The sequence below is a fragment of the Macaca nemestrina genome, chromosome 1, assembly GCF_043159975.1.
Source record: "Macaca nemestrina isolate mMacNem1 chromosome 1, mMacNem.hap1, whole genome shotgun sequence".
NCBI classification, from domain to species: Eukaryota; Metazoa; Chordata; class Mammalia; order Primates; family Cercopithecidae; genus Macaca; species Macaca nemestrina.
In genome coordinates this window covers 74021479-74047738 of record NC_092125.1, presented here as the reverse complement: position 1 = coordinate 74047738, position 26260 = coordinate 74021479, and the positions used below count along the sequence as shown (strand labels likewise).

General features: G+C 37.9%; 1 protein-coding gene across 1 annotated transcript in view; it reads left to right on the top strand.

The window, feature by feature from the left end:
• LOC105493520 (usherin) overlaps positions 1-26260 on the top strand; it is a 789359-nt gene that overhangs the window by 531583 nt on the left and 231516 nt on the right. Inside the window, exons 42-43 of the mRNA XM_024796490.2 lie at positions 562-684; positions 11131-11294. Of these exons, the coding sequence (XP_024652258.2) occupies positions 562-684; positions 11131-11294 (287 nt within the window). The remainder of the gene's footprint in view (positions 1-561; positions 685-11130; positions 11295-26260) is intronic.

Here is a 26260-nt window from a genome sequence, read left to right as displayed (position 1 = left end):
GATACATTTGCACAATGTACCTCAAAATTCTAAGGTGAACACAGTAATTCTTTGGCACATTATTAGCATATAGAAACTTGTGAGGAGTGTGGTCAGTGATCCAGATAAGATAAAAGAAAAGAGCTGTGAGTCAGAAATTGTTTCGCAACAACTCAAACTTCATACTTGGCCGAGAATACAAAGTTGATAATATTATCATTGTTTATAAAGTATTGATAGTCATAGGAAACCATTAACTTGATAAGCTTTGTGTATTCTACTTTGTGTAAAACTGGCAATAAAGATTTGGCAAATCTAACATAGAAGAAATCTAAAATGCTATCATTCTGGCAGATAATAGTAAAATGTGAATGCAACTGATTGTTCAAAATATTAAATATATGGGATTTTTTCCAGAAAAAAAATTTATCCGAAACAAAACCACATAACTATAAACTTAAGATGTTGTTCTTTATGCTTGCACACATGTATCACAAGCACATGCCACAAAACAGCCTGAGTTTTGGTAATCTCAATATTAGTTGAGATAATCCTGATGTTCCTGCTTGTCTTTTGCTTTAGATATGAGCTTCTGAGACGTAAAATCCAGCAACCACTTGCATCAAATCCCCCAGAAGATTTAAATCGGTGGCACAATATTTATTCAGGAACTCAGTGGTTTTATGAAGATAAGGGTCTTAGCAGGTGAGATTACAAAAACTATAAAAACAAATGCTGGCATTTAGTTCTGGGCATGTTGAATAGTTCAAAGTATCTTTGTGTCTTCATTGTGTGAGCGTGTTATCAGTTATGCAATAAAACATGTTTGGTTATTATCTGTGGCATTAATCATCCAACTGTAACAGTCAGCATGTTTAATGTTTTCCATCTTAACTGCATGCTTAAAATAAGCCTTTTGAAGTTGAACTTGTAGATGTTCACGCCTTAACCTATTGCCTTTGTCACAGCTTTATCTAGACATAAAACGTAATGGAAAAATTTGGAAATATTGAACACATACTAAATGGAGGGAATTCCTGGCCATTTGTAGAATGCTTGCTATTTCTAGAAATGACTTGTAAATGAATTATAATGACTTATAATTGATTATAAGTTATTGATCCAGTCTACAAAAAATATTTAGTGAGCAGGATTGGGACTTGAAAGAATTCAATCTAGAGTTCAAAGACATTAAGTTAGGGCTAGTAGTTGATGTTAGAAAAGGGTGCTACATGGGAGGGTTAGGAGGTCTGGGCTCTGCTTTATCCTGTGCTAGAGAACTAGCTTTGTGATGTTAGGCCACAAAGCTTCACTTCTTAAAAATCACTTAACTTCTCTGGGCTTCATTTTTGTTGTCTATAAAATGAGGTGATTTTATAAAATTAAATGACTTCTAAATCAGAGAAGCAATGTGATTAAATTTCCAAAAACATGAATGTTATTTTACGAAAACTCCTCGATCATATGTTTCAGTAACTTTTCTATGTGTGTCATTATTTTTCTAGACCCACCACTGGGTAGCTGTAGTCTGAACCCTGTTTACCACTCTAGCCTTGTCTCCCATCCCTTCCTTACCAAGGCCTCTACATTCCAGCCACATTTGCATTGCATTCAGTACCTCCAACATACAACAATTGCTTCTTCAGCTTTTCCCCATAGTTGGCTTTTCCTGTTGCCTGACTAGATCATTTGCCATGTCTTTGCCTAGAGGTTTCTTCCTCTAGGAGGCCTTTCCTGCCAACCCTCTTGCTGGTCTGATTCAGCTCCTCTGTAATATTTCCACAGGACATCCCCTGACATATCACTATTGCCATTGTAGCGTACTGGCCTGACTGCTTGTCTGAACACCACGTTATATTATCAGATCTACCATAAGGCAGGGGTGCAGTCCTCGTGACTCTGTCTTCAGTTCCTAGCATGGTGTCTGGCACATAGCAGCACATAGTGCCCTGCACCTGAATGCTTCAAGGCAAAACAGTTTAGCTCAATCAAGAATTACTTTACTTCTCTGCACCTTAGGAATGTTAGCTGTAGTGTTGTGTCTCTGGGGAATGGCAAAACTAAGGAAAAGTCTCCTGTCCTCTTAAAAAGTTGTCATGGGAAAACATCCTAGTTCTTTTAAGATTCTCAGAGAGAGGCATAGCATAAATCTGATCAAGCCACAGAATGAACTATATGAAACTGTCACTTTTATAGGCGAAGATTGGTCAATTACTAGCAGATCCATGTTGCTCATCCTAAATTACCATGGTCAGTATACTATTCTCAACTACTTTAGATTCATTATTTACTCGATTTGGCATCCCTATCTGATTTTCACTTCAGTAGAAGAAATTCATTTATTTTGCCTATTTGTGCTTACTATGTGCTGAGGCACTGTGATAAGGAACGAAAGATAAATACATTTTAGCCCTTGCCCTCAAACAACTGACAATCTAGTGGAGGCACCCTTTCTGCTGCCCTCCATAGAGAGCGTGATATATGTTAATTGCTGTCAGAGTTATCTACAGAGTCACCAATTCTACCTAAAGAAGTCATTTCAAATAGTAGCTTCCTGTGATCTGTGAACTCTAAGTGCTTAAATGTAACTATTTCCAAAAGTAAATAGAACCTGACTATTTAACATTACTGAATCTGAGTTTTAGCAATGAGATACTCAGCCAAAATGAAAAGAAAGTCTCCAAAAGTTAATTTTGTTTCTTTACGCAAGAAATGAAAACTTATTAAATAATTAGGACCAAGGCCATAAAGTGAGTTATGAATTTTTAGTGATTCCTCTAAGGATTCTTAATGCGAGGTTAAAATCTAAGATTTCAGGAAAAAATAAGGTGAATTTCCACAACTTAAATTGAAACATGAATGTACATAAACACACCCATGACAGCTGCTTCTGGAAGGGAAGTGTGCTGATAAAAAAATTGTGTTGAAGAGATATTTTGACTAGATTCATAATGCCAAATGTCATTTTTTTCTGGTCGTACTTGCAAAGATTGTTTTTATTTATTTGAATAACAGCTACAACTTACATACAGCTTGTAGAAAAAGGAAAAGCATTTCTGCTTAACATTCAGAGTAAGTGGTGTGAGTCTTTATGAGAATCTCTTTTTCTAGCCCTCTACCCTTTATAAGTCCATGAAAAGTTAGGAGTGCCTTTAGCCCAAGGGGGAGTGTCTTGCAAATATGAGAGAAAACCAAAACTTGGTCCCCTGGTGGGGGTGATATTTTTCTGTTTAAAGGAAGTGATCTTGTTTGATCAGATGGTGCCACTGGCCACCTTGGCAACATCTGGGGCTCCTTGTTCCTGCTGGTCTGCTAGTGGTCGCTCAAATTGCAGACGGGGATGAAGCTGAGTATTCGTCACGTGTTGGTTCACATCTGTGTCACAGTTTCTTCATGGCCCTTCCTTTGCCTACATTTGTTTTGCTGATTTATTTGTTTGGGCAGGTATGTTTTCTTGGGTTTTTCATTGAATTCTAATATCTTTGGGAGGATTATGTATTTTCCTGTTCTCCCCAGATTCCACCATCCCGATATCCTTCTTAACATCTGCATAAATAAAAGGAGCACTGAAGTGTTTCTTACCATCTTGACTTGAATATCACCGTAGTTACATTTGGAATCAGCTTTTAAATGGCACTTCTCCTGATATAAAAAGTAAAATTAAGATTCACTAGACATCTTTTTATGAATATATTTGTGACAGTAAATATAAGTTGAAGCCAATTTCCTAGTTCAAGTGGTCTATTTTGGCTAAGTATGTGTTTATAATGTACAGAAAAGCACCAATTTAATTTAAAGCATCATATTTGGAAATTCAGATCATTCTAGTAGTTATTTTTTCTTTTATATCTACATGTACAAAACAGTCTCAAGCCAATTATCCAGATAATTTAATTCTAACAAAAATACTTTTTGCTCTTATGGTTATCTTACATAAGGAGTAAATTTGTCTAAATTGCACAGCTAGTTGCCTCATTATTGAATTTTGCTCTGCCTGTGTAGACACGAACTCCGTATAACTACAGGTTTATACTGCTTGTCAGTTTTTAACTTTTCTTCCTTAATAATTCCTCGCAAAGTGACCAAGTTATGGTTGTTGGGGGAACTATAACTTTGGGTTTCCTGACATTTTCATCACTTGGAAAATCTGGTGAACGTGCTGTTATCACCTGGAGCTGCTGATGTGAGTCAGGCAGAGTTTAACAAGAGGGCGGCGACCTCCTTCATTTTAAGCATCAATCTACCCTTACAATTTTCAGCACCTAACAACACTGCCTTCTCCTGAGTGATCAGATAAAGCTGCTAAGAATACAATGAGCATATTCTCCTTTTCACTGTGGATTTAAAGAAGAACAAGTTATAAGAAAGAATAGGGTTATTTCACTATTATAGAGAAAATATTGACTTGCAGGTTGTAATTTAGATTTATAAATTAGTTTTCATTAAGTTTATGAAGGAAGGCATGTTCTAATTGCTATTCCTTTTAATTATTTATAAATTTCTCAGAGTATTTTTTTTTTACAATGACTATTTGGATGGAGACCTCTATGTGATTCCTCAAGAATCCACTAATTGTATTACATTTAAATTAAAACATTCAAAATTAACACATTTTCATTTTATTTTTCAAAGAAGGGTAAGACTTGTTTAAGATGTAAATGCTTAAGCTAAACATATCATAAATTCTAAGTTTAAATCTTATCGACATATATTTTCATATATATTTTTAAACCTACTAAAATAAAGATATTTCGAGTCCTAAAAGAGGATGCCATTTCTGTGGGGACAATTTTCAAAAGAATATAACTTTTTTTTCTCTCCTTTGTAATAAGATTAAATGTGTATAGATGGCATCTTTATCTTTGCTAGTATGAAAGACTGGATCAGTTCCATGACATGTGTTTCTATAATATAAATAATTTCGGGTTGTAGCTATTAAGTAAAGAAGTTAACTTTGTACATAGAAAGGGCAAGTGAAAGGAAGGCTTCTCCTATGACTACCAAGATGAGGTAGATGCTATTAGTTTCTTCCTTAATAGGTAAATGTGAATAAAAATTGGGTCTAGGAATGAAAGCCAACTTAAGTCAATGCTGATATGCCATCTCATAGCCATGTACTCAATTCAAAATGAGTAAACATGTATTTCACATTCAAATTAAATTGGTCACAGTGTTTTTTCCCGTTGGATTTTTTTCAATGCTTTACATTCCCCTCACGATGTCCTTTTCTGTGTTATCACATTAAGTGTTACCTCATTGTATTAGCCCATTTTGCATTGCTATAAAAGAATACCTGAGACTGGAAAATTTATAAAGAAAAATTTACTTGGCTCACGGTTCTGCAGGCTGTACAAGAAGCCTGGTGCCAGTGTCTTCCTCCAGTGAAGGCTTCAGGGAGCTTTTACCCATGGTGGAAGGTGAAGAGGGAGCAGGTATGTCACATGGCAAGAGAGGGAGCAAGAGGGCGATGAGAGGAGTGCCATGCTCTTAAACAACCAGCTCTCCCCTGAGCTAATAGTGTGAGCGCTCACTCATTACCACAGCGATGGCAGCAAGCCATTCATAAGTGATTCACCCCCATGACCCAGACACATCTCACTAGGGCGCACATCCAACATTGGTGATCACATTTCAACATCAGATTTGGAGGGGACAAATATCCAAACTATATCACTCATGAAAACTGAGCTGCTAAATCCAGAAGGATGTGTTTTGTCATAGGAGGTTTTTTTCCCCTAGTGTTTTCTTAGAATTAAAAGGAAAAACTACTTTCATTGTCTGTGTTTCTTTCTCATGTTGATGACAAAGTAGAACAAAGATGGAAATTATTGCAAAATTGTCTGAGGTCTGATAATTCTGGTAGTGTAGGTATCGATAGCTACAGAAACATAACAGCTTCAACTTTCACTCACAATCTAAAATGTCTCACTTTATAGAACTATTCAAGCCTGATAAACATTACTCTTCAATTTTTGAAGCAAAGATCTTCAATACTATTTTTAGAATCAACAAAAAGATGTTTTAAAGTGTCTACCATCAACTGAAAATTTTAATAGCTATAGACTTAAGCAATGGAAACAGTATTGCGTTTTTCTTTGTTTGCTATTCCCACAAAAGATTTGAAGACGTAAGGAACAGTACGCTTTATGAGGTTTCTCAAATCCACCATCACACAAGTATGCTTGTGTGATGGTGTACTCAAGCATACTTTGGGTTGTGGCAGAGATGAGGAAGAGTTAGTGGAAAAAGTAACTAAATAGCCTGCATTTTCAGAAGCTTGATTTATATTGGTGACAATATTGACACATGAATTCTGTTAGGACATCAATAAAGCTGACACATTTTTAATTCTGATGAAAATAACCCCAGGCATTCTGCAGCTGCCCTGAATAATTTTATTGGTTTCCCCAAACATATCAGACCCTTCCAAGGTACAAGTCTTCACATATTTTGCCCTGGACAGATGTCTTCAGTGGACAAAATACCACTTCTTATCAAAACCTGCCCCAAATGTTACCTCCTCCGTGAAGACTTCCCAGATGGATATGGTTAAATTAGATGCTTCATCTGATGCGTGTTCAAAGAAAAAAGAATAAGTGAATAAATACTTTAGATGTTCTCATTTAAAAACATATTTCTGTAAAATTTTGTATATACTATGGCTCTAGGTGGACAGATAACAATTTTATTATTTTTAACATCTGGCATATTGGTAATATCCAATAAATATTAAATGAGCAAAAGAATGAACGAAGTGATGTATTAAATATGAAAAAGCAATATAATTTGTTTTCAAAAGGAGCACTTTGCTAAATTTCAGCAGAGATATTTTTCTATTGGACAGGTAGATTTTTATCTCACTAACCTAACAAATTATATAAGTGACCTGAAATCTTTGAGACTGAGTGCTTAAATAACTATGAAACATCTATTCATTCATTTATAAAATTATCTATTCAGTAAATAAACAAATTAAAACTGCATCATTTAAACATAATCTGGTTTTCTAATTCATTGGAGTAATGACACCTGAACCTTAAAATGAATATTGTTCCACAAGTAAGATTTTAACACATATTACTTTTTATGAGGAAAAATACCATAGTCATGTCTATACCATAATAAAGTTTATAATTTGCTGTCTGGGGAGTGGCAGAGGGAGAAACCGGAGCATGGTCTCAAGCAAATGAGGGAAAAACTATTGTAATAGTCCAAGTATTCCTAAATGGACCCACAAACAGTTGATTTTACTAGCTACATCATAGACTCAGTATAAGTATTCACTTACTTTGAATACTTACATTGCAAAAACTTTTTCCTACAGAGTTTGAAATGGACATTTTTCAAGACACGCCTAGAGAACACAGTTTGTATTTAGAGAAGAAATCGGTTGATACACATAAGTTTTGTCATGAGTATATGATGTTAACTGATCTAGCATTTTTGCTTTAAAATGTATTATTTTATCATTTGTTAAATGGAATGTCTCATTTAATATCAACAATCAACACATAAGTCCATTTGAAAAATGATATACATAGAGTGAATGGAAAACCACTTCAAGCTAACTAATACATTCTTTCTTGATATGAAGTGGTGAAATGTGAATCAATATATATATATGTAGACAAGTCATAGGTATATATTCTTACTAAATACAGACTGGAATTCAGACGAAATGAAAACAGTATATTTCAGCGTTTAAGAGAATTCAAGATCTTGTTTCCTCGGCCGGGCGCGGTGGCTCACGCCTGTAATCCCAGCAGTTTGGGAGGCCAAGGCGGGTAGATCATAAGGTCAGGAGATGGAGACCATCCTGGCTAACACGATGAAACCCCGTCTCTACCCAAAAAAATACAAAAAAAAAAAAAAAAAAAAAAATAGCTGGGCGTGATGGCGGGCGCCTGTAGCCCCAGCTACTCGGGAGGCTGAGGCAGGAGAATGGTGTGAACCCGGGAGGCGGAGCTTGCAGTGAGCTGAGATCCGGCCACTGCACTCCAGCCTGGGGGACAGAGCGAGACTCTGTCTTAAAAAAAAAAAAAAAAAAAAAAAAAAAAAAAAAAAAAAAAACTTGTTTCCTTAAAATTTAACTTAACAATGGAAGTTAAAGAAAGTACAAAAGACCAATTTTTGTATGGCATCAAGTGAAATATCTACTCATTTCCCAATTAATTTTTTTTTAAATGTGGAAATAGTGGAATATTGGAAATGAAGAAACCCTATGTCCAGCTAACCCTGTTAACTAGTTGTGAAAACGTGTGCAAATCCACTTGCTTTCTCAGGGTCTCAGGTTTTTTTGTTTAATCTGTAAGATGTAGCAGACACTTTGTTATTTGAAGCAGATAAACTCTAAAGCCATCTCTTACTGTAAAATTTTAGAACCTCCTTCAAAACAGGCATCGCAATTTTATGTATCTATGTGACCTGAGTTTTGTAGATGTAAATTGTATATTTTGCCACACTTAAATTACGGTGAAATCTCTTAAAGTATTGTAAGAACTAAAGCCCTATAGAATTTATTTACAATCAACCCTTTTAGTGCCACTTGATATTGTTAATTCCACATGTAGAAAAGAACCAGAGACATGGTATCACTTTAAATCCATAAAGATTATTAATTGTATAATAACATAGACATGTGGAAGAAAAATTTACATATTATAGGAGAGGAGACTAGGTATCCAGACTCTAGCTACGTTTCTTTTAAGTCATTTTATGAAGTAAAATATAAGTATTTTACACAGGGAGAGAGCTAATGAAGCCAAGGTCGCTGGTTCAATTCCCTTGTGAGCCATTAGCTTCATTTCATTCCATTGTCATAGGCTTGCTACCCTCTTAACCCCAACTCACCATCCTTCATATTCATACTATTGGTTGCAAAGGAAATTTGGCCAGACTGTTTGAATGTGCAAGAAAAAATCTATTCCCTCTGCTAGAAAAATAATACAAAGGTCAAGCCCTAGTGATATGACATCATCCAAGTATGGACAGAACAGATTATCATTATAATTGTTATTATTACTATTATTATTATCATCACTATTATGTTGGCAGTTTAGCATTATGGTTAAAAGAGCAAGCTCTGCAATCAGACTGCCTATATTTGAATCTTAGTCCTCTTACTTATTATCTCAATGACTTGGACGAGTTATTTATCTCTTCGAGCCTTGTTTTTCTTATTTTCAAAATAGGTATTATAAATGGCACCTTATAGAGTTTTGTGAGGAATGAATGGGTTAATATCTATAGAAAATGCCTGACAGCTATTAAGTAATTATTATTATTTTTTAGTTGTCTGGATCAGCATATGTATTCATTTTCCAGGGCTGCAGTAACAAAATACCACATCCTGGGTGACTTTAAACAACAGAAATGTATTCTCTCACAGGTCTGGATATAAGAAGTTGCAAACCAGTTTGTCCTCTGGGCCAGACTCCCTTCCAGAACTCTATAGAAGAACCTTTTCTTGCCTCTTCTAACTTCTGGTAGCCCTAGGAAATCCTTGACTTGTGACAGCATAACTCCAATTTCTGTTTCTGTTTTTACATGGCCGTGACCTCCCTGTGTGTATCCATGTGTCTATACAATTTCCCTCTCTTTTTTCTTCCAAAGACATCATCTTTGAATTTATGGTCCTCCCTAATCCAGTGTGACCTCATCTTAACTTGATTACATCTGCAAAAACCCTAGCTCCCGATAAAGTCACGTTCACAGGGACCAGGGGTTTGGACTTGAAAATATCTTTCTGTAGTATACAGTTCAACCCACTGCAGCAGACAAAGCAGAAATAAAAGAGGTAATAAACACCTGAGAAGAGATGGTAAAGCATCAGGTGTAGAAAATCTGATGCAAGCACTTACTTGGGAGAAATAGATAAATAGCCTCAAAAAGTCACTAAGTTTTACCTGTAATTACAATAAAGCAACACCCTTCAATGTGGCTCAGGCAGAAACCTGCAAACATATCTTTGGGCTATGAGTAAGAAACAGGATGAGTCAAGCAGATTTCTTCTACCTAGGTGGGAGCAAAATGCTCTGAGGATCCTGATACAATTTTGGTCAAACTATTTAGCACAATCCTGCAAGTGGCATCTACCCACCCACACCCCACCACCTTTGCATCGTCACAGCAAAGATTGTGACATACTGAGACAAATACTATGGGCCTTGCATTAGAGATGAGGTATCCTTGATCATCTAATAAACCCAAATTAGGTAATGATCTGAGGCCAGTGTTTGCTCATCCAGGACAGGATGCCTCTGGGATGGTCGTGTGTTGCACTACATATTTAAGCAAGTATCTCAATCTAAGCTATTGTCCACTCATAGCCCAACTGTGTCTGTTTATAGCATTTTCTTAAACAGGCAGTACTGCACCAAACAAAGGAAGCCTGATGGTCTTCTGCCCAAAACTGGTTTAAAAAAAATGGTGGCTTTACTCTATCATCAATTTAATAAATTACTTGGAAAGTCTTCCTCATATCACATCATCATGTCAGTTTTTGCCTTCTGCAAAGTAAGATTCAGTTTCCACTGTATTGACTCAAGTAAATATGTTCACACTATGGCAAAGTACAGCTCACTGTAGCAGAACTCTCAGCGGGAGAATGTTGTACACTTTGGTCACAGTTACAATTTAATTTAGGGGTTTATCTGTCTGCAATGAGATTATGGGAAGGAAGCATAGGTATAGGAAGAAAATGGTGATGAGGGATTCTGATATTTGAAAATGGATGAGTTTCCAAAAAGAAGAGCATAAAACTCTCTGGATCAAATTCAGATAGAAAGCTGGCAGGTTGCCTGATTTGTAATTGCATCTTGAATTGAGCTGTAATCCTCACCACTTCTGAAAACAATAAGAAAAAGAAAATGATAAACCACATTTGTTTTCAATAGCAATATTTATTCAGCATTCCTAACAAACTATTTCCCTGATGCTTTGGTTAAGACTGGCAAGTCACAAAGTTAATGATATGTGTTGTGTAAGAAGGGAAAATAAAATAATGTATTTTGTAGGGAGGAAAAGAAAACAGTATTTTGTGGAGGGATGGAAGGAAATCCTGTATTTTGTAAAGAAAAAGGAAATTATTTGTTTGAATTTTTGTTAAGTAGAAATTCATATACTTTTTATTTTAACAAAACAACATTTTAGGTTTACAACCTATGAATATATGCTCTTCGTACACAACAGTGTGGGTTTTACACCGAGCCAAGAAGTGACTGTGACGACGTTAGCTGGTCTTCCAGAGAGAGGAGCCAGTCTCACTGCGAGTGTCCTTAACCACACAGCCATCGACGTGAGGTGGGCTAAACCAAGTAAGTAAGCTTCTCATACCTATGTTAACACTTTGCGGGTTTTCAAAAGCGTATTCTTTCTTTACTATGACCCTCCCCCATGTACACATCATTTTGATAGTGAAGTGTTACCGCTAAATTTTTACCAATCACAGATTGACAGGGCTAAGTCATTGAAAACTTTAAAAGGGCCATTTTTATTAGTACCCAAATAAATTAAAAATGGACACATTAAAACTAAAATCCTGAGGCCCCTTTGCCATTCTTGAGAGGCAAACTCTCTCCTACTTTGACATTCTTCTTGGACCTCCTGCTCTCCCTCTGTCGTTTCCTTTGCATGAACTATGTAATTTCTATCCTACCAGTCAGTCGTGACAGACATGTCCATGTATTAATTAGATACAGTGTGCTATTGTTCACCTTCCTTCAGAGAGCGCTGCCCTAATATCTTGTAACTCACCGCTCATTAGCAAGAACCATTTAATTGGATTGCAATAATGGAACAGATTCTTCCCAGTGGATCATCTTCAGACTGGCTACGGACAGAATTCCAGCTTGATCCAGTAAAAGAAAGCCTAGGCATCACCACTGGATCCACTTGAATAATGCAGGGTCGACCCTGGACCTGCTGGGTACACTTTTTTAACAGGCGTTTGGAGGAGTTCACAGAGTGATCTAATCTGTTCCTGCAACTTTAGAAACCACAATAACTGAAATTTTACAGTTACTTGGTCAGTAGGTCATATTAACATGTTAATTTGTTGTGATCTGTTAATTTGTGATGATCCCTTATGACAATCAGAAAAAAAAACCCTGAATCTACCATGAGAATATGTATTATATCATTCTTACAGGTATAACTTGAGATCTGGCAAGCAGTTTAATCAAAATGTATTAGAATAATACCAAATATTGAGAAATATCTGATCAGGAAAGACCCAGTTAACACATTGTATTTATGAAAGAACGCTCTGCTCACTGGGGCAATCATCTATTGGTGATATAAAAAGACAAAAAGTCACTACTATTTGGGTAATATAACCAAATGATTTTGATTCAGCCTTGAGTTTGGTTACAGCTTAAGAAGAGAGATGCTCCATTTAGGATACCTGAGTGATATCAATTGTGAATTAAAGCCAGAATGGAGGATATCAATTGTAGATTAAATTAGTAGGTTACGTTTATCTGTGTTTCCACAAAATAATCCATTTTCACATAAACAAAAAAACTATCATTCTCGGGTTTTTATAAGGCTGCAGATATCTAATGATCTGTGACACTTGCATTGGGATCTCTTAAATCATTTTTAATGGAATAATATAAGTTAATTGATGCTTATGGTTACCCTCTGAAACACGTCTGGGAAAAATACAAAGTTTTTTATTTGGGGATGTGTTTTAAGGTATATTTCCATTCATCTCCCTCTTCTCTCTACTCCACCTCACTAACTGATTCGTCTTAAAAGCCTACTCATGAAGGTAGGCTCTCCCCCCTCATCTGACATTTGAATACTTCTGTTAAGATCCGGCTGGTGAATTTCCACCAATATAGGTCTTTATGTTATAATTGCATTCCTGAAGTAAGCGTGCTTATAAAAACTGACAAACCTAATAGATCTGAAGCAGCTCACTGAAGTTTCATTACCTTGGTAATCTGAACCTCTGACCTTCGGGATGTAGGTAATGCGATCTGCTGTTATTTCCATTCATACCTTGGAAATTTTTCAGATAACTATTTGTGAGCACAAAGGTTAACTCTCAGAAGAGGGTCAGTCTTGTGAAAGCTTGTTGCATTATCATTTTCTTCTTTTGTGCAACTTGCTATCTTAAGTAAATTAACTAGTCAATCCTCTGTGAAAGGTCGCCTATTTTTTGCAATTTTAATTTTAAATTGTTGTCTTGATTGGATAGGAAAAACATGGCATACAGTCTAATACACTCAAAGGCAACAAACTATAGATTGAAAATATTTTGCAGTGGAAAATCATGTTTTAAATTTATAAATATTTGCTTATTAAAAATTACCTTCCAAAAAATACATATATATTTTTAAAAGCATGGTCTTTCTCTATTATGACCCTCCCCATGTACACATCATTTTGGTAACAAAATGTTTTCGGTAAATTTTTATCAATCACAGATTGACATGCATAAGTTACTAAAAACTTTTGAAGGGCCAGTTTTGAACATTAGTATCACATACCTGATATGTGAGATAAAAGCATCCTTGTGTTACTTCAGTTCATTTTTGAAAGGCAGATGTCGCGAATTGGCAACACAGAGGCCATATTTCCTTCCTCCTCCAGTTTCCAGACACTGTTTTGCCTACAATATTTGAAAAAATAATATTTGCAATTATTTAAGAATAATACATAAAGATGATTTGGGAATTCACTTGACAAGTCAAATGATGGGGTGAAACAATACCCACATTTCTGGAAGGAAATTATCAGCTGGAACTGGCTGCCCTTTTAGACAGATCATGCCCTAAAAATCTGACCCAGTCCCCATTTTCCTGGTCCCAATAGACAGGAGGTGTTTATCCCTGCTTTATAGGATAATACAAAATATTTTGCCCTAAATAAAATACATCAAAGATAAATTATATTGTAATTTTAAAAAATCACAGGTTTTGTAGGAAGAAAAATACCTCACTTAAATTATTTATACAATCCTCAGAGAAGCACAATGAGATAGAAACTTGCCCTTAGTAACTTATCAAACATTATAGATAGTAAGTACCAGTTCCCAAACTCAAATTTAGGACTCACGCATCAAATTTTCTATTTCTTATGCATTTAGGCTTAACAGTCACTAGCACTTTAACAAGAAGGATTTAATAGGATCCTTTTCATTTTGACTGCTCAGTCTAAAATAGAAGGTAAAATAAGAAAATGCCCACCAAAGGGAGTACAGTGGAGAGACAGTGCCTCCTCTGAAGCTGATTCACTAAGGAAGTCAGTGGTGGCCAGAAAAGAGCAGTAAAACACTGTAGGGAGTGAGAGGGCAATGCTTTTTAGAAGAGGAAATGAAAAATCATCCAAATATTGTCCACTTTATTGTCTGTCAAGAGCTCACCCCAACCTTCAGATGTTCATATCTTGTACCATATAATCCTCCTGGTCTTGCTCTCTCCTTCCTCTTTTTTCCATCTTCCCTCTTTCTCTATTTCCTTTTTAAAAATGTTTTTGTAGAGACGTGTTCTCCTTATGTTGCTTAGGCTAGCCTCGAACTAATGGGCTCAAGTGATCCTCCCTCCTTGGCCTCCCAAAGTGCTGGAATTACAGCCATAAGTGACCATGCCCAGCCATTTGTCTATTTATCTTCCTCTACCTTCTCTCTCTCTCTTTCTTCCTATTTTCCTTCCTTCCTTGCAGATACATTTATCACTTTTTGTGTCCTGAGCACTCAGTGAACTCTCTGGAAAATTCATAAGGTATGAGGGCATCATGATTAAGAGAGCAAGTTTAAAACCACAGAAAAAGCATTTGTCTCATCCTGATCTCTTAATCAGAAACTACGGGGTTTGATAGCTAGAAGAATATCTGACTTTGCCTGAATTTATCTGATTAAAGTGGCAATATCTGTAACTAATTCCGAATCTCATCTCTTCTAAAAAGCACCTACCATTGTTGCCTCATCTTGTTCCTCTGTTCTCTTTTCCCTCACTTTAATTATCAAATAGAAGAGACCACATCTGACTTTTCCATTGTCTTCCTTCTCAGTCACTTGTGCACCTGTTGTAATCTGTCTCTCTTCTCTTGTACTCTACATGGTTTTAGTTATCACATAATGACCCATTTCAAAACTCTCTTCTCGGTGCCATCCTACTGTCTTCCTCTTGTATCCAGCACTGTGAATGATCCCTTACCGACTATAATTCTTTCCCAATAATCATTACTCCCCTCTTCTCACTAACTACTTCTTCTCATCCCTGAATAAAGATGTTTCTCAAAGTTCTTTCCTGAGTCTTCCTGTCATACTCCTATTCTCTTGTTGGTGATTCTATCTATACTCAGTGTTTCAAATTCTTCTAATTACAAAAATGACAACAGCCAACACTGTATGCAGGAATCCCAGCACTTTGGGAGGCCAAGACGGGCGGATCACGAGGTCACAAGATCAAGACCATCCTGGCTAACATGGTGAAACCCCGTCTCTACTAAAAAATACCAAAAACTAGCCGGGTGAGGTGGCCGGCGCCTGTAGTCCCAGCTACTCTGGAGGCTGAGGCTGGAGAATGGCGTGAACCCGGGAGGCGGAGCTTGCAGTGAGCCAAGATCGCGCCACTGCACTCCAGCCTGGGCAGCAGAGCAAGACTCCGTCTCAAAAAATAATAATAATAATAATAATTTCAAAATAGGCTTTGGGATCAGGGATACTTAAATTTGAATCCCAGTTCCAGTATGTTTTGGCACTATGACCTAGAACTTAACCTGAGTTCCAGTTTTCTAATCTGAAATATGAGGATAATAAGAATAACTGCCCTAAAATATATTAAGGGCTAAATGAAATAATATATGTTTAACAATTTGTAATCACCTAGTATTTGTATAAAGCATTATTCTATTTCTAAAATGTGCATGGTCCTTTCCATAACATTTTATAAAATGTATAAAAGGGGAAGTCATGTCTAGTAAAAGCTTGGAAGTTGATTTTGCAAGGCTATTCAGATAAAAGCATTTCTACAGTGAGTTGAAGATGTATAAAGAATATATATTATTTTATAATTACTTGACTTGGCTAAAAGATAGAAATTTAAAAATCTAGTTAAAATGTTGAAAACTTAGGCTGGGCACTGTGGCTCATGCCTGTAATCCCAGCACTTTGGGAGGCCGAGGGGTGCAGATCATGAGGTCAGGAGATCGAGACCATCCTGGCCAAAGTGGTGAAACCTCGTCTCTACTAAAAATACAAAAAGTAGCTGGGAGTGGTGGTGCATGCCTGTAGTCCCAGCTACTTGGGAGGCTGAGGCAGGAGAATCGCTTGTACCCAGGAGGTGGAAGTTGCAGTGAGCTGAGATGGTGCCACTGCACTCCAGCCTGGCAATAGAGTGAGACTCTGTCTCAAAAAAAAAAAAAAAAAAAAAAGTGAAAGCTACTAATTATTGCATGGCATCCATTCTCCCCTTTTTCTTTTAGTGGTAGCCTTGTCCCTTATCTAGAAACTGCATTTACTAACCTCCCTTGCAATTAGTCATGGCCAGGTGAAATACCAGTGGAATGTGTTTGCGTCGATAGAAAGTGAAAGACAATGTGCGTCTTTTTGGGTGTTTTATTAGCCAGGAAACATTGTGTGTGTGCCTACTTGTTCTATTTAGCCCTTCCCCTGGACTGGAATGTGGACATGATCATGTTCTTAGTTTCAGCTATGCAGTCATGTACAACACCCAAAGAGATCCAAAATACACATAAGAGAAAAAGACCCTGGGTAGTTAAGTGACCACATGGAGCACAGTCTGTTTCAATCACTTTGAAGCTATTACATGAGATACAAATTAACATGGATTTTATTTAAGCTATTGTATTTTGGAGATTTTAGGTTTCACCAGTTTCACTAACTAACTCATTCCCTGTTTGCCCATATCAATTTACTTTAAAAGTAGAAATTAGCTATCCTATTTTTGTAACTAAATATAAAATGATGAATAATTAATACATCTATTATACTATCTCCTTTAAATACAGTTTTCTCTGGCAGGCCCCTGATAGAAGCTGGAACACTATGAGAGCCTAAAGGAGCTCTGGAGTTTCCAAAGTGCAGGTGTTTTGTTTTGACAGATGCGTAAACTAGAGAGAAGACAAGAGATATGTTGCTCAGAAAACTAAGGAGGCTGACTCGAAGGATTATTACCCAAGAAGATAATCTTTCCACTTCATGTCAGCAGTAGTACCCTCAGGCAGAGTAAAGAATTTTCTCGAGAAGCAGTTTTGATAAGCTCAAATTTTCTAAGAACTATTTAGTTGGTGACACAGAGCCCTGCACCATAGAACTTGGAAAATTGATCTCTAATTTGGATAATCTGTGAGCAAGATCAAGCCTTCCATCATAAAATCAGCTTAACAAGGTCCCTCCAGGTTTTTACATTTGAGCAAAATTACCTTCCAAAATGAGCCTGCTAATGTGAGATGTCTGAAGAATTTAGTCCTAGACAAATAAATTAAGAGATCTAATAAATGACATGATTTACTATAATTGATCTGAATCAGTACCACAAACTTTTTTGTAAAGTGTCATATAATGTTAGACTTTGAAGCCCATAGTGTCTCTGTCTTAACTCAAATTTGCCACTGGAGCACATAAACAGCAATAAAGTGATTCTGATTTTTAAATAAGCATGGCCGTGTTCCAATAAAACTTTATTTTGGACATTGAGATTTGATTTTCATATATTAGGTTGGCACAAAAGTAATTGTTGCCATTACTTCAATGGCAAAAACCACAACTACTTTGCACCAACCTAATAATTTTCACGTCATGAAGTACTTTTTTTTCTTATGATTTTTCCCCCAACCAAATAAATGTAGAAACCATTTTTACCTTTCAAGTGGTGGGCCATACTAAGCCAAAGGCCAGAGTTAGTTCATGTACCATAGTTTGCTGAAAAAAATATCTAGAAGACATGAGTGACATTGATAATCGTCTTAGTCTGTGTTGCTATAACAGAATACCTGAGGCTGCGAAATTAATGAGGAAAAGAGTTTTGCTTAGCTCATGATTCTGCAGATTGCACAAGAAGCATGACTGTAGTATTTACTTGGTTTCTGGTGAGGGCTTTTGTGATGCATCAAAACATAACAAAGAAGATCAAAAGGTGAGTGAACGTGTGCAAAGATGCAAAATACGAGGGATGCCCTGGCTTTCTAAAAACCCACTCTTAAGGGAATTACTTCATTTCCTCAAAAACTAACCCAGCCTTTCCAGAGCAAGACACCAAGCCATTCATGAGAATCTGGCCCCATGAACCAAACACCTCCAACTAGGCCTCATCATCCAAAACTAGTACATTGGGGTTCACATGAGGTTTGGTAGTGATATAAACCCTGATCCCCCTTTGCTGGGAACCATGGCAATAATTTAAGGTCATGTAAGAAGCATAATCTAATTGCTGTTGCAGGATAACTTTCAACTAGCCCCTCTGTTATGGACTAAAGCCCTAATTCTCAGTGTAGCTGTGTTTGGAGATGAGGCCTCTAAAGAAATACAGTCATCCCTTAGTATATGCAGGGGATTGGTTCCAGGACTGCCTGCTGAGTATACCAAAGCTGTGCATACTCAAGTCCAGCAATCAGCTGTGCAGAATCCATGTATATGAAAAGTTGGCCCTCTACACGGGTTTTGCATGGGAGATTATTATTATTATTATTATTATTATTATTATTATTTTTGGAGATCGAGTCTCACTCTGTCACCCAGGCTGGAGTGCAGTGGTCTGATCTCGGCTCACTGCAACCTCTGCCTCCTGGGTTCAAGCATTTCTCCTGCCTCAGCCTCCCAAGTAGCTGGCACTACAGGCACGTGCCACTATACCTCACTACTTTTTTGTATTTTTAGTAGTGACTGGGTTTCACCATGTTAGCCAGGATGGTCTCAATCTCCTGACTACGTGATCCACCCGCCTCAGCCTCCCAAAGTGCTGGAATTACAGGTGAGAGCCACTGTGCCAGCTGAGAATACTATATTTTCAATTCTTGTTTGGTTGAAAAAAGTCCCCTTATAAATGGACCCAAGCAGTTCACACCTGTGTTGTCGTGTTGTTCAAAGGTCAACTGTAATTAAGGTTAAATGAGATGATAAGAATGGGACCTTGATTTCAGAAGTTAGCACACAGGCTCGCTTGCTCTTTCTCTCTGTCTCTCCCCCAGCCTCTTCTCTCCCTTTCTCTGATCACATAGGAAAGGCCATGAGAAAACTCAGCAGCTAGAAAGTAGCTCTCCAGAAGCCAGGGAAAGAGCCCTCAGTGGAAACCAAATTTGCTGGCACCTTGATCACGAACCTCTAGCCTCCAGATTGTGAGAAGTAAGTTTCTGTTGTTCAAGCCTGTAGTATTTTCTTAAGGCAACCTGAGCAGACTACTACATATCTAACTACTGTTAAAATTATTTGGGAATTCATTATAAAGGAGAGGAACCTATTCTACATTTGAGAATTTGCTCCATCTAAGTCAAATTTCTGACCAAGCATTGGAGACTGCAACTAAAAATAACATCTAATAGCTTTCAGCTCAGTGAGATTGTAATAGTTTGTTCTCACATTGCTATATGGAAATACACAAGACTGAATAATTTATAAAGGAAAAAGATTTAATTACAGTTCTGCGTGGCTGGGAAGTCCTCAGGAAACTTACGATCATGGCAGAAGGGGAAGAAGAGACAGGCGAGATAGATGAGAGAGAGAAGGCACCCATAGGAGGAACTGTCAAACACTTACAAAACCATCAGATCTTGCGAGAACTCACTCACTATCATGAGAACAGTGTGGCGGAAAACACCCCTATGATCCAGTCACCTCCCACCAGGACCTGCCCTTGACACATGCAGATTATGGGGATTACAATTCAAGATGAGATTTGGGTGGGAACACGGGACCTAACTATATCAGAGATTAACTTGATATTCCTCCAGGTAGGGCAATACCTACTCAGATAAATTTATGTGGTCCACACAAAATATGTGTTATACATAACAGGATTAGAATATCTGAGAAAATATATCCCAATATACACATATTTATCATAATCTCACAGGAAATCCCCATTCCTTTCTATTGCATCAAATGCAAGCGAGTACAAGCCTTAACTCCATATTATATAACTCTAACTCAAACATTCACATTTTAATTTTTAAGTTCACCTAGTTGCCACAGAAACACTTGAGAGATAACAAAATCCTAAGCCCCACCAACCATCTGAGTGGATCCCCACTTGGCCAAGGGGACCCCAGAGCAACCTTGAAAACTGAGTTCTTGGCTACAATGGGATGGGAAGTCAGACACCCCTCCCTTACTATACGCCATTAGGCTTACTTCCCTAAGCACTAAACAGAAACCAGCCGTTTCAAAAGATTCCATCACTGATTTCAAGCAACCATCTGATGCTGCCCTTCTTCTACTGGCTGATAAGAGACCTCTGGCCACAGAGTTGTCATAGTCAGTCTATGGAGAATGTGCAGTAAGGGTTTTCATGTCCTCTTCTTCACTGCTTGATGTCAGAGGGCTGAAAACTGCACCCTCAGATCGTGCTAATGCTGCAATTTTTGTATGTAGGACCCACCAGGGGATGTGAAACTCAATTGCGCATGTGCATATTTCGCCTTTCATAAATACTCATGACTCCTCCTGGGGCTTATTGAATATACATATTCAATATTCAATATATTCAGTCACTCCACTCAGCATAAATTCCTGTTCCCTTTGCTCCTCCCTTGAAGTATCTGTTTCTGGCTTCTGGCTCAAGGCTGCCATATGCTTCCCAGGCTGTCAGAATGTCCATCCTGCAGGCTGAAGCCCTTTATGAAAAATGAAGCTCTCCTTTTCCAATTTATGAACCTCTTCTCTTGACACACTTCAAATTCAAGAAGTCTCAAATGAAACAAGTTTCAAAATATCATCCCATAACTCCATGTTTTCTATCTTATTTAATGGGATTCACCCAGAAACCAAAACCAAAAATCTAAGCTATAGCTGTATCTCTTCTTTATTACTTTTTATTTTTATTTATTTATTTATTTATTTGTATGTGAATAAGTTCTTTAGTGGTGATTTCTGAGATTGTGGTGCACCCATCACCCAAGCAGTGTACACTGTACCCAATGGATAGTCTTTTATTCATCACCCCACTTCCACCCTTTTCCCTCGAGTGCCCAAAATCCATTGTATCATTCTTATGCCTTTGCATCCTCATAGCTTAGCTCTCACTTATGAGTGAGAACATATGATGTTTGGTTTTTCATTCCTAAGTTACTTCACTTAGAATAATGGTCTCCAGTTCCATCCAAGTTTCTGCAAATACCATTATTTTGTTCCTTTGTATGGCTGAGTAGTATTCCATGGCACATATCTAGCTAGCTAGCTAGCTAGATATTCATATATATACATATATAGTAGTATTCCATGGTCCATATATATATATAATATTTATGTATATATATATACACACACACATGCACACACACACATACACATGCATACACATACATACCAAATTTTCTTTATCCACTCACTGATTGATGGGCATTTAGGCTGGTTCCATGTTTTTGTAATTGTGAATTGTGCTGCTATACACATGCATGTGTAAGAGTCTTTTTATTTAATGACTTATTTTCCTCTTAGTAGATACCCAGGAGTAGGATTGATGAATCAAATGGTAAATCTACTTTTAGTTATTTAAGAAATCTCCACACTATTTTCCATAGTGGTTGTACTAGTTTACATTCCCACCAACACTGTAAAAGTGTTTCTTTTGCATCACATCTATGCCAAGGTCTATTATTTTCTGATTTTTTTTATTATGGCCATTCTTGCAGGAGTAAGGTGGTATCACATTGTGGTTTTGATATGTGTTTCCCTGATCATTAGTGATGTTGAGTATTTTTCCATATGTATGTTGGCCATTTGCATGTTTGTTGGCCATTCTTCTTTTGAGAATTGTCTATTCATGTCTTTAGCCCACTTTTTGATGGGATTGTTTGTTTTTTCCTTGCTCAGTTGCTTGAGTTGCTTGTGGATTCTGAATATTAGTCCTTTGTCAGAAGTATAGATTTTTAAGATTTTCTCTCACTCTGTGGGTTGCCTATGTACTCTGCTGGTTATTTCTTTTGCTGTACTGAAGCCTTTTAGTTTAATTAAATTCCATCTATTTATCTTTGTTTTTGTTGCATATGCTTTTGGGTTCTTTGTCATAAAGTCTTTGCCTAAACCTAAGTCTAGAAGGTTTTTTCCACTGTTATCTTCTAGAATTTTTATGGTTTCAGCTTTTAGATTTAAGCCTTTTTCCATTTTGAGTTGATTTTTGCATTAGGTGAGAGATGAGGATCCAGTTTCATTCTCCTACATGTGGCTTGCAAATTATGCCAGCACCATTTGTTGAATAGGGTGTCCTTTACCCACTTTATGTTTTTGTTTGCTTTGTCAAAGATCACTTGGCTGTAAATATTTGGCTTTATTTCTGGGTTCTCTATTCTGTTTCATTGGTCTATATGCCTAATTTTATACCAGTACCACACCGTTTTGGTGACTATGGCCTTATTGCATAGTTTGAAGTCAGGTAGTGTGATGCCTCCAGATTTGTCCTTTTAACTTAATCTTACTTTGGCTATGTGGGCTCTTTTTTTGGTTACATATGAATTTTAGGATTTTTTTTCTAGTTCTGTGAAGAATGATGGTGACATTTTGATGGGAATTGTGTTGAAATTGCAGATTGCTTTTAGCAGTGTGATCATTTTCACAATATTGATTCTACCCATCCATGCATATGGGATGTGTTTCCATTTGTGTCATCTATGGTTTCTTTCAGCAGTGTTTTATAGTTTTTCTTATAGAGTCTTTTACCTCCTTGGTTAGGTGGGTTCCTAAGTGTTTTACTTTTTATTTTTGCAGCTATTGTAAAAGAAGTTAAGTTATTGATTTGATTCTCAGCTTGGTAGCTCTTTCTGTATAGCAGTGCTACTGATTTGTGAACATTGATTTTGTATCCTGAAACTTTGCTGAATTTATATAACAGTTTTAGGTGCTTTTTGGATGACTCTTTAGGGTTTTCCAGGTACACAATCATATCATCAGAAAACAGCAACGGTTTGAGTTCTCTTTACTGATTTGGATGCCCTTTAGTTCTTTCTCTTGTCTGATTGCTTTGGTTAGGACTTACAGTACTATTGATATAGGAGTTAAATAGAAATTATTTAGGCAGATAGTGAGGGTAAGAGAGTCCTCAGTAAGGTTTTCCTTTTAATGAAAAGCAGCCCCTAAATTATTTCTTTTTTAACAAAGAGCAACCTGATAAGTTGAGCTGCAGACATAGATAAGCAAGCTGGAAGCTTGCATGGGTGAATGCCAGCAGCTGCACCAATAGAAAAAGGCTACCTGGGGGCTAGGCATGTTGAACATAGTGGCTAGGCATGTTGAACATAGTGGCTCCATCTGCCCTTTTCTTTGTCAACCACATGTACAGTAAGGAATAGACAACATGGCACTGGCCAGGTAGGGAACACAACTGCATAATAAAAGATTAGGATGGGGTGGCCAGGTTATTTGCGCACTGTATAAATGGCACACCTTGTCCAACCAATCTTTAGACCCTATGTAAATCAGGCACTGCCTCTTCAAGCAAGTCTATAAAGCTCCATGCACTTTGCTGTGGACTGGAAGACCCACTTGGGAGCCCTTCTCTCTCTGCAGGAGAGAAAGCTATTCTCTTTTTCTCTTTCTTTTGCCTATTGAACCTCCACTCTTAAACTCACTATGTGTCTGCATCTGATTTCCATGGCACGAGACAATGAATGTTGGATGTTTACCCCAATGATTCTGCTTCACTGTGTTGAATAGAAGTGGTGAAAGTAGGCATCTTTGTCTTGTTCCAGTTCTCAGGAGGAATGCTTTTGATATGGTTTGGCTGTATCCCTACCCAACTCTCATCCTGAATTGTAGCTCCCATAATGCCCACATGTGGGAGGGACCCGGTGGGAGCTAAGTGAATCATGGGGTGGGTCTTTCCTATGCTATTCTCATGATAGTGAATAAGTCTAACAAGATCTGATGGTTTCATAAAAGGAAGTTTCCCTGTATGGCTCTCTTTTCTTGTCCACTGCCATGTGAGATGTGTCTTTCACCTTCTACCACGAGTATGAGGCCTCTCCAGCCATGTGGAACTATGAGTCCATTAAACCTTTCTTTTGTAAATTGCCCAATCTCCAGTATGTCTTTATCAGCAGCATGGGAACAGACTAATACAGTAAGTTGGTACCAGTAGAATGCGGCACTGTTGAAAAGATACCCAAAAATGTGAAAAAAACTTTGGAATTGGGTAACAGGTAGAGGTTGGAACAGTTTGGAGGACTGAGAAGAAGACAGGAAAATGTGGGAAAGTTTGGAACTCCCTAAAGACTTGTTGAATGGCTTTGACCAAAATGCTAATAATGATATGGACAATGAAATTCAATCTGAGGTGGTCTCAGATGGAGATGAGGAATTTGTTGGGAACTGGAACAAAGGTGACTCTTGTTATGTTTTAGCAAAGAGACTGGCAGCATTTTGACCCTGCACTAGAGATTTGTGGAACGTTGAACTTGAGAGAGATGATTTAGGATATCTGACAGAAGAAATTTCTGAGCAGCAAAGTGTTCAAGAGGTGACTTGGGTGCTGTTAAAGGCATTCAGTTTTATAAATGAAGCAGAGCACAAACGTTTGGAAAATTTGCAGCCTGACAATGTGATAGCAAAGAAAATCCCACTTTCTGAAAAGAAATTTAAGCCAGCTGCAGAAATGTACATAATTTACATAAATAATGAGACACTAATCCCCAAGACAGTGGGGAAAATGTCTCCAGGGCATGGTCTTCATGACAGCTGCAACCATCACAGGCCCAGGGGCCTAGGAGGAAAAAGTGGTACTGTGGGCCAGGCACGGGGTTCCCATGCTGTGTGCAGCCTAGGGACTTGGGCCCTGTGTCCCAGTGGCTCCAGCCATGGCTGAAAGGGGCCAGTGTAGAGCTTGGGCCATGGCTTCAAAGGGTGCAACCCCCAAGACTTGGCAGCTTCCACATGGTGTTGAGCCTACCAGTGCCCAAAAGTCAGGAATTGAGGTTTGGGAACCTCCACCTAGATTTCAGAGGATGTATGGAAACACCTGGATATCCAGAAAGAAGTTTGCTGCAGGGGCAGGCATTCATAGAAAACCTCTGCGGGGGCTGCGCAGAGAGGAAATGTGGGGTGGGTGCCTCCACACACAGTCCCCACTGGGGCACTGCCCAGTGCTGCTGTGAGAAGAGGGCCACTGTCCTCTAAACCCTAGAATAGTAGATTCACTAACAGCATGCACTGTGCACCTGGAAAGGCACAGACAATGCTATTCTGTGAAAGCAGCCAGGAGGGAGGCTGTACCCTGCAAAGTCACAGGGGCAGAGCTGCCCAAGACCATGGGAACCCACCTCTTGCATCAGCATGAGCTGGATGTGAGACATGGAATCAAAAGAGATCATTTTGGAGCTTTAATATTTGACTGCTCTGCTTGATTTTGGACTTGCATGGGGCCTGTAGCCATTTTGTTTTGGCCCATTTCTCCATTTGGAACAGGTGTATTTACCCAATGCCTGTAACCCCATGTTTCTAGGAAATAACTAACTTGCTTTTGATTTTACAGGCTCATAGGTGGCAGGGACTTGCCTTGTCTTAGATGAGACTTTGGACTGTGGACTTTTTAGTTAATGCTGAAATGAGTTAAGACTCTGGGAGACTGTTGAAAAGGCATGATTGGCTTTGAAATGTAAAGACATGAGATTTGGGAGGGACCAGGGCAGGATGATATGGTTTGGTTGTGTCCCCACCTAAATCCATCTTGAATTGTAGCTCATAGAATTCCCAAGTGTTGTGGGGGAGACCCAGCAGGAGATAATGGAATCATAGGGGTGGGTCTTTTCCATGCTATTCTTGTGACAGTGAATAAGTATGATGGGATCAGAGGTTTTATAATGGGGAGTTTCCCTCTTGTCTGCCACCATGTGAGATGTGCCTTTCACCTTCTACCATGATTTTGGGGCCTCCCCAGCAATGTGGAACTGCGTGAGTCCATTAAACCTCTTTCTTTTGTAAATTGCCCAATCTTGGGTATGTCTTTATCAGCAGCATGAGAATAGACTAATACAGCTTTCAACCTTTCCCCATTCAGTATAATGTTAGCTGCGGTTTTGTCATAGATGGCTTTCATTACATTAAATTATGCCCTTTCTATGCTGATTTTGCTGAGGGTTTTAATTATAAGGGGATGCTGGATTTTAC